This window comes from Myiozetetes cayanensis, unplaced genomic scaffold (assembly GCF_022539395.1).
Source record: "Myiozetetes cayanensis isolate MyiCay16 unplaced genomic scaffold, myiCay2020 scf561, whole genome shotgun sequence".
Lineage (NCBI taxonomy): Eukaryota > Metazoa > Chordata > Aves > Passeriformes > Tyrannidae > Myiozetetes > Myiozetetes cayanensis.
The window spans coordinates 1-8,736 of record NW_026087811.1 but is presented as its reverse complement, the minus strand read 5'-3'; the positions used below and the strand labels follow the sequence as shown (position 1 = coordinate 8,736).

The window sequence follows — 8,736 nt, the reverse complement described above, 5'->3', positions numbered from 1 at the left end:
CCCCAGGACCCCCAAATCCCTCCAGGACTCCCCCAAATCCCCCAGTTTCACCCCAAATCCCCCCATTTCACCCCAAATCTCCTCCAGACCCCCCAAATCCACCCCAATTTCACCCAAATCCCTCCAGACCCCCAAATCCCCCCAAACCCTCCAGACCCCCAAACTCCTCCAGGACTCCCCCAAATCCCCCAGTTTCACCCCAAATCCCCTCCAGACCCCCAAATCCCCCCACTTTCACCCCAAATCCTCCAGACCCCCAAACCCCTCCAGGACTCCCCCAAATCCCCCAATTTCACCCCAAATCCCCCAAATCCCTCCAGACCCCCAGATCCCCTCCCAGGACCCCCCAAGACCCCCTCCCGGTACCATCTGACGAGCACGTCCTGCAGGAGACCCCAGGGCGTGGCCCAGGTGGAGGGTCCCGGTGACGTTGGGGGCAGCACCAGGCTCAGCACGGGGGCCCCCGGCTCCTCCTGGTGGGAGGGCGAGATTGACCCCCCAAATCCACTTGACCCCCCAAATCCACTTGAACCCCCAGATCAATTTAAAGCCCCCAAATCTATTTAATCCCCCCAAATCTATTTAACACCCCCAAATCGATTTGACCCCCAAATTTGATTTTTGGCCCCCCTCCGAAATTTTTAACCCCCCATTGGGGGTTTTTTGCCCCCAAAATGAATTTTAAATCCCTCCCTAAAATCGCTTTCTACCCCTCAGATATTTTTAAGCCCCAAATATTTTTAACCCCCAAATTTGTGTTTTACCCCCCAAAATATTTTCAGTCCCCCCAAAATCCATTTTAAACCCCCTCCTTGAACAAATTTTAACACCCTCCCAACAAAAAAATTACTCACCAAAACCCACGTTATTTTATTTTTATCACCCCAAATATTTCCAACCCTCCCCTCCCCCAGGTATATTTTAAACCCCCTCCAAATATTTTTCCACCCCAAAAATTACGTTTACTGCCAAAAAGTAAAATTCTCAAAAAAAAAACCCTCATTTTTGAGCCTCCAAAAATGTGGATTTTTAGCCGCCCGAAATAAACGTTTACCTCTTCTAAATTCACATTTTTTTATCCCCCCAATAATTTTAAAGCCTAAGAATGTTTTGAATAAATAAAACAAAATATAAATAAAAATAAAAATAAAAATTAAATATAATTTAACTAACGTGAATAAAAAATATAAACAAATAAATAAATAAATAAAATTAAAAATCAAAATAAAAAATTAAAAACTGGAAATAAGAGAATATTCTACCCCCCCCCACACTTCTCACCTGCTCGGGGGGTTTGAAGACCCCTCCCCTCTCCCACCACTGGTACCAGGCGGCCTCCACGTACCGGGGGCTGTAGGTGGGGGGCAACGGGACCCCCGTGGCTGGGACCCCCCCAACACCAAAAATTAACTTGGAGGGGGTGCTGGGACCCCCCAAAATCCCCCCAAAGTCCCAAACCCCTCCAGGACCCCTCAAACTCCCCCCAAATCCCCCCAGGACCCTCCCAAACCTCCCAAGGAGCCCCCAAATCCTCCCCGGGACCTCCTAAATCCCCCCCCCAAATTCCCCTAAATCTCCCCAGGACCCCCTAAAATCTTTCCAGGACCCCCCAGAGCTCTCAAGGAGCCCCCAAACCCCTTCTAGGACCCCTAAACCTCCCCTAAATTCCCCAAATCCCTCCAGGACCCCCAAAGCCCCTCCAGGACCCCCAAATCCCCAGCCCCCAAACTCCCCAGGACCCCCAAACCCCCTCCAGGACCACGCAAATCCCACCCAGGGACCCCCAAATCCCACCTAGGACCCCAAATCCCCTCCAGGACCACCCAAATCCTCCCCAGGACCCCAAACTCCCTCAGGACCCCCAAATCCCACCTAGGACCCCAAATCCCACCCAGGACCCCAAACCCTCCAGGAGCCCCAAATCCCTCCAGGACCTCCAAACCCCTCCAGGTCCACCCAAATCCCCCCAGGGACTCCCAAACTCCCCAGGGACCCCAAATTCCCCCAGGACTCCCCAAACTTCCCCAGGGTCCCCCAAATCCCACCCAGGACCCCCCAAATCCCACCCCATCACCTTTCTTGCCGTCGGGGTGCAGGGGGTGCAGATATTCCACCTCAGCCTGGGGGGCCCAGCCCTTGGGGGGGGCTCTGGGGGGCACCTGGGGGGGCTGCCACACCAGTACGGACCAGTACGGACCAGTACACAGCAATGATCCCCCCCCCGATCCCACCTGCCTCCCTCTCTCTGTCCCAGTCCCCCCAATCCATTCCAGTCTGTACCAGTCCATCGCAGTCCCTCCCAGTCCATCCCAGTCCCTCCCAGTCCATACCAATCCCTCCCAGTCCACCCCAGTACCCCTAGTCCTCCCAGTGTCTCCAGTCCATCCCAGTCCCTCCAGTCCGTCCCAGTCCAGTCCATCCCAGTCCCCCCAATCCATCCCAGTCCCCCCAGTCCATCCCAGTCCTCCCAGTGTCTCCAGTTCATCCCAGTCCATCCCAGTCCTCCCAGTGTCTCCAGTCCATCCCAGTCCCCCCCAGTCCCTCCCAGTCCCCCCAGTCCATTCCAGTCCCTCCCAATCCTCCCAGTGTCTCCAGTCCATTCCAGTCCAGTCCATCCCAGTCCTCCCAGTCCATCCCAGTCCCTCCACTCCATCCCAGTCCCTCCCAGACCCCACAGCGCCTCCCAGTCCCCCCAGTCCTCCCAGTGTCTCCAGTCCATCCCAGTCCCCCCAGTCTGTCCCAGTCCAGTCCGTCCCAGTCCATCCCAGTGTCTCCAGTCCACCCCAATCCCTCCAGTCCATCCCAGTCCCTCCCAATCCATCCCAGTCTGTACCAGTCCATCCCAGTCCCTCCCAGTGTCTCCAGTCCATCCCAGTCCCTCCAGTCCGTCCCAGTCCTCCACTCCATCCCAGTCCCTCCTAGTCCCTCCAGTGTCTCCCAGTCCCCCAGTCCCTCAGTCCATCCCAGTGCCTCCCAGTCCTCCCAGTCCATCCCAGTACCCTTCTCCCAGTCTCCATCCTAGTCCATCCCAGTCCATCCCAGTCCATCCTGTCCCCAGTCCCACCTGTCCCATCCCAGTGCCCCCAGTCCATCCCAGTGCCCCATCCCAGTGCCCCCATCTCCAGTGCCATCCCAGTCCCTCCCAGTGTCCCCAGTCCCACCTAGTCCCCTCTCTCCCAGTGCTCCAGTCCCCAGTCCATCCCAGTGCTCCATCCTAGTCCATGCCCCTAGTCCTCCCCTAGTCCATCCCACTCCATCCCAGTCCGCATCTCAGTCCTCCCAGTGTCCCCAGTCCCACCTGTCCCCTCTCTCCAGTGTCCTCAATCATCCCAGTCCTCCCAGTCCTCCCAGTTCCCCAGTCCCACTGCCTCTCTCTCCCAGTGTCCCCAATCCATCCCAGTTCCTCCCAGTCTCACCAGTGCCCCCCAGTCCCAGTCCCTCCCAGTGCCCCACCATCCCAGTGCCTCCCAGTCCTCCCAGTGTCCCAGTCCCACCTGCCCCCATCCCAGTCCTCCCAGTGCCTCCCAGTCCCTCCCAGTGCCCCCAGTCCCACCTGCCCCTCCCTCTCCATCCTCCTCCTCCTCCTCCTGTCCCGCCTCCTCCTTCCCCGCAGCCTCGCGCGCTTGGGGGTCCACACCGGGGGTCCCTGGGGGTCCCGGCGCCGGACCTGGATCGGGACTCCCGGACCCCCAAAAACCCGGGGAGACGGCGGGACAGGGCGGGGGCGTCATTTGGGGGGGAGGGGTTTGGGGGTGGTTTGGGGGTCTGGGGTGGTTTTGGCTGGGAGGGGTTGGGAGTTCCGAGAGGGTCTGGGGGTTTGGGGAGTCCGGGGGATTTGGGGGTCCGGGATGGTTGAGGGGGTTTTGGAGGTCTGGGGTGGTTTTGGGGGGGAGTTCCGAGAGGGTCTGGGGGTGATTTGGGGGAGGTCCGGGGGTTCTGGGGGTGGTGGGAGTGAGGGGGTTTAGGGGATCTGGGATGGTTTTGGGGGGTCTGCAGGGTGGTTTGGAGGTCCGGGGGGTTTGGGGGGTTGAGGGGGGTCCGTGGGGTTGGGGGAGTGTGAGGGGGTTTGGGGGAGTTTGAGGGGGTTTGGGGGATCTGGGAGTGGTTTTGGGGGTCTGGAGGAGGGTTTGGAGGTCCTGGGGAGGTTTTGGGGAGTCCGTGGGGATTGGGGAGTTTGAAGAGGGTTTGGGGAGATCGTGGGGGTCTGGGGGTCTGGGGTGGTCTGGGGGTGGTTTGGGGGTTTGGGGGTTTGGGGGATCCGAGGGTGGTTTGGGGGTCTGGAGGGGGTTTGGAGGGTCCCGGGAGGGTCTTTGGGGGTCCGGTGGGGGTTGGGGAGTTTGAGGGGGTATGGGGAGATCGGGGTGGTCTGGGGAGGTTTGGGTGGTTTGGGGAGGTTTGGGTGGTTTGGGGGTTTGGGGGCTTGGGGGATCCGGGAGTGGTTTGGGGTCTGCAGGGGGTTTGGAAGGGTCCCGGAGGGTTTTGGGGGTCCGGGTGGGGGATTGGGGGAGTTTGAGGGGGTTTGGGGAGATCGGGGGGGTCGGGGAGGTCCGGGTGAGGTTTGGGTGGTCTGGGGGAGGTTTGGGGGGGTTTGGGGGGTTTGGGGGGAGGGTCCAGGGGTTCCCCCCGAGTACCGGGAGGGCACCGGGACGGACACGTGACCGCAAAGGGGGCGGGGCCGGATGCACGGGACCGGATTCGGGGCCGTGGTGGGCGTGGCCTCGGTCGGGAGGGGGCGTGGCCTCCGCCTGCAGGGGGCGTGGTCTTGTTGGAGGGGGCGTGGTCTAACAGCTAGTTCAATTAGAGGTAAAATCTAATTAGTCTTAATTTAGGGCGTGGTCCGGTGGGTGGGCGCGGTCTGAGGGATGGGCGTGGTCTGTTTTGGGGTCCCCTCCCCCCGCCCCGCGCGGAGCACGACGGGAAAAACGAGGACAGAGGGGGCGTGGCCTCCGCTCGTGGAGGGGAATTTTGGGGAGGGGGCGGAAGATTTTGGGGGGCGTGGATTTTGGGGTTGCAAAGGAGAGGTTTTTGGGGGTGGTTTTGGGGCGGGAGGGAAGGTTTTTGGGGGTTGGTTTTGGGAGGAGGGAGGGTTTTTGGGGTTGATTTTGGGGTAGGAAGGAAGATTTCTGGGGTCTGATTTTGGGGTGGGAAGAGAGATTTTTGGGGCTTGATTTTGGGGCTTGCAGGGAAGGTTTTCGGGGGTGATTTTGGGGAGGGAAGTGAAGATTTTGGGGTCTGATTTGGGGAGGCGAGGGGAGATTTTTGGAAGGTTGATTTTGGGAGGAAAGTGAAGATTTTTAGGGGCTGATTTTGGGGAGCGAAAAGAACATTTCCAGGTATTGATTTTTGGGAGCGAAACGAAGATTTTTTGGGGGGTTGATTTTGAGATGGAAGTGAAGATTTTTAGGGGTTGATTTTGGGGGAAAGGGAAGATTTTTGGGGGTGATTTTGGGAGGAAGTGAAGATTTTGGGGGTGATTTTGGGAGGGGAGTGAAGATTTTGGGGGTGATTTTGGGGGCTCCCCACCCTCCCCCAGGATGGAGGCCGGGCCCCCCACCCCCGCGGCTGCAACGGGGGCAGCTCCAGTGCAAGAACCTGCACGAGTTCCTGCGGGGGCTGAGCCCCCCGTGCTGGACCGGCTGTACGGGCACCCTGCCACCTGCCTGGCTGTTTTCAGGTGAGACCCCAAAATCTGAGACCCCTAGTGTCACCCTGACCCCCTATGGGCACCCCTGACCCCCATGGGCACCCCCTGCCACCTGCCTGGCCGTCTTCAGGTGAGACCCCCAAAATCTGAGACCCCCAATGTCACCCTGACCCCCTCATGGGCACCCCCCCCAGGCATCCTGACCCCCAAAGGGCACCCCTGCCACCTGCCTGGCCGTCTTCAAGTGAGACCCCAAAATCTGAGCCTCCCTGGGGTCCTGACCCCCCAATGTCACCCTGAGCCCCCCATGGGCACCCTGACCCTCCAAGGGCATCCCTGCCACCTACCTGGCTGTCTTCAGGTGAGACCCCAAAATCTGAGACCCCCAATGTCACCTGACCCCATGGGCACTCCTGACCCCCCAATGTCACCCTGACCCCCATAGGGCACCCCCTGCCACCTGCCTGGCCGTTTTCAGGTGAGACCCCCAAAATCTGACCCCCTGGGGTCCTGACCCCTTATGGGCACCCCAGCCCCCAAAGGGCACCCCTGCCACCTGCCTGGCCGTCTTCAGTGAGACCCCAAAATCTGAGACCCCCAGTGTCACCCTGACCCCCCCATGGGCACCCCCTGCCACCTGCCTGGCTGTTTTCAGGTGAGACCCCAAAATCTGACCCCCTGGGATCCTGACCCCCTAATGGGCACCCCAACCCCCAAAGGGCACCCCTGCCACCTGCCTGGCCGTCTTCAGGTGAGACCCCAAAATCTGACCCCCTGGGGTCCTGACCCCCTATGGGCACCCTGACCCCCCAATGTCACCCCTGGGCACCCCCATGGGCACCTGCCTGACCCTCCATGGGCACCCTGACCCCCCAATGTCACCTCTGAGCTCCCCAATGTCACCCCTGACCCCCCAAAGAGCACCCCCTGCCACCTGCCTGGCCATCTTCAGGTGAGACCCCAAAATCTGAGACCCCCATGGGCACCCTGACACCCCCATGGGCACCCTGACCCCCCATGTCACCCCTGACCCCCAAGGTCACCCCCTGCCATCTACCTGACCGTCTTCAGGTGCAGACCCCCAAAGTCACTGAGACCCCCAGTGTCACCCTGGCCCCCAGTGTCACCCTGACCCCCCATAGGCACCCTGACCCCCAATGTCACCTCTGACCCCCAAAGGGCACCCTGACCCCCAATGTCACCTGACCCCCATGAGCAGCCTGACCCCCAATGGGCACCCCCTGCCACCTGCCTGGCCGTCTTCAGGTGAGACCCCCAAAATCTGAGACCCCCAGTGTCACCCAGACCCCCCCAATGTCACCCTGACCCCCAATGTCACCCTGACCCCCAGGGCACCCTGACCTCCAAATGTCACCCTGACCCCCAAGGGCACCCAGACCCCCCCAATGTCACCCATGGAGGGGGTTTGGGGGATCCCAGGTGGGCTTAGGTGGATTTGGGGGAGGTTTTGGGGGTTTTGGGGGTCTTGGGTGGATGTGGGGGGTTTTTGGGGTCAGGGGTCTCAGGGGTGTTTTTGGGTGCTGACTCCTGTAACCCCCCAGGGAGCTGCCAGGCCTGGCCCAGGTTGGGATTGAGGGGATTTAGGTGGGATCTGGGTGGGTTTTGGGGTGGTTTTTGGGGTCGAGGGATGGTTGTGGGGGGTTTTTGGGGTCGGGGGTCTCAGGGGTGTTTTGGGTGCTGACCTCTGTAACCCCCAGGAGCTGCCAGGCCTGGCCCAGGTTGGGATTAGGGGATGTTTGGGGTGGTTTTGGGGTCAGGGTTGATGTGTGTGGGTTTTGGGGTCAGGGTGGGTGTGGGGGTTTTTGGGGTCGGGGTCTCAGGGTGTTTTTGGGTGCTGACCCCTGTGCCCCCAGGAGCTGCCAGGCCTGGCCCAGGTTGGGATTAGGGGATTTGGGTGGGATCTGGGTGGGTTTTGGGGAGGCTTTGGGGTCAGGGATTGATGTGTGTGGGGTTTTGGGGTCTTGGGTGGATGTCTGGGGGTTTTTGGGGTCAGGGGTCTCAGGGGGTGTTTTTGGGTGCTGACCCTCTGTAACCCCCAGGGAGCTGCCAGGCCTGGCCCAGGTTGGGATTAGGGGCTTGGGTGGGATCTGGGTGGGTTTTGGGGTGGTTTGGGGTCAGGGATGGGTGTGGGAGGTTTTTGGGGTCGGGGGTCTCAGGGGTGTTTTTGGGGTGCTGACCCCCTGTGCCCCCAGGGAGCTGCCAGGCCTGGCCCAGGTTGGGATTAGGGGATGTTTGGGGTGGTTTTTGGGGGTCAGGGATTGATGTGTGTGGGGTTTTTGGGGTCGGGGATGGGTGTGGGGGGTTTTGGGGTCGGGGTCTCAGAGGGTGTTTTGGGGTGCTGACCCCCTGTAACCCCAGGGAGCTGCCAGGCCTGGCCCAGGCTGGGATTAGGGGGTTGGGTGGGATCTGGGTGGGTTTTGGGGAGGTTTGGGGTCGGGGATGGGTGTGGGGGTTTTGGGGTCAGGGGTCTCAGGGGTGTTTGGGGTGCTGACCCCCTGTAACCCAGGAGCTGCCAGGCCTGGCCCAGGTTGGGATTAGGGGTTGGGTGGATCTGGGTGGGTTTTGGGGGTTTTTGGGGTCAGGGATTGATGTGTGTGGGGTTTTGGGGTCGGGGTGGGTGTGGGGGTTTTTGGGGGTGGGGGTCTCAGGGGTGTTTTTGGGGTGCTGACCCTCCCTGTAACCCCCAGGGAGCTGCCAGGCCTGGCCCAGGCGGGGGTGATGCGGATGCTGTTCCTGGAGCAGCCCCTGCCTCAGGCGGCCGTCGCGCTCTGGGTCAAGAAGGAGCACTAGCAGGTCTGGGGGGTCTTGGGGGCTTTAGGGGGGTTTGGGGGGTCCTGAGGGTGTTTGGGGGTCCTGGGGGGTGTTGGGTGGGATTTAGAGCATCCCTGAGGGGGCTGGGGCGGTTTAGGGGCGTCTTAAGGGGCTCTCAGGGGTCCCTGAGGGTGCTGGGGGGAGCTTGGGAGGGGTCCCTGGTTGGGAGGGGTCCCTGGAGGGCTCTGGGGGGTCCCTGGGGGCTCTGGGGGGGTACCTGGGAGTCCCTGTGGGTTCTGGGGGTTCCTGGGAGTTCTGGG

General features: G+C 60.8%; 1 protein-coding gene and 1 long non-coding RNA gene across 2 annotated transcripts; one reads left to right on the top strand and one right to left on the bottom strand.

Moving 5' to 3' along the window:
• Positions 1-1,142: 1,142 nt before the first annotated feature.
• On the bottom strand, positions 1,143-3,596 carry LOC126650138 (uncharacterized). The gene is made up of 3 exons (XR_007631325.1): positions 3,554-3,596; positions 2,075-2,168; positions 1,143-1,382 (listed from the first exon to the last, which is right to left on the bottom strand). It is a non-coding gene; the product is annotated as an uncharacterized LOC126650138 (long non-coding RNA).
• Positions 3,597-5,303: 1,707 nt separating this feature from the next.
• On the top strand, positions 5,304-8,455 carry LOC126650137 (general transcription factor IIH subunit 4-like). The gene is made up of 3 exons (XM_050334606.1): positions 5,304-5,333; positions 5,534-5,674; positions 8,353-8,455. The coding sequence occupies exons 2-3, from the start codon at positions 5,535-5,537 to the stop codon at positions 8,453-8,455; spliced, it is 243 nt and encodes an 80-aa protein (XP_050190563.1). The 5' UTR covers positions 5,304-5,333; position 5,534.
• Positions 8,456-8,736: the final 281 nt, after the last annotated feature.

Excerpts from the sequence above, each read along its gene's own strand:
- LOC126650137 (XM_050334606.1), top strand. The coding sequence starts at position 5,535 with ATGGAGGCCGGGCCCCCCACCCCCGCGGCTGCAACGGGGGCAGCTCCA. Across the intron at positions 5,675-8,352 it reads ACCTGCCTGGCTGTTTTCAG|GGAGCTGCCAGGCCTGGCCC; the intron begins GTGAGACCCCAA and ends TGTAACCCCCAG.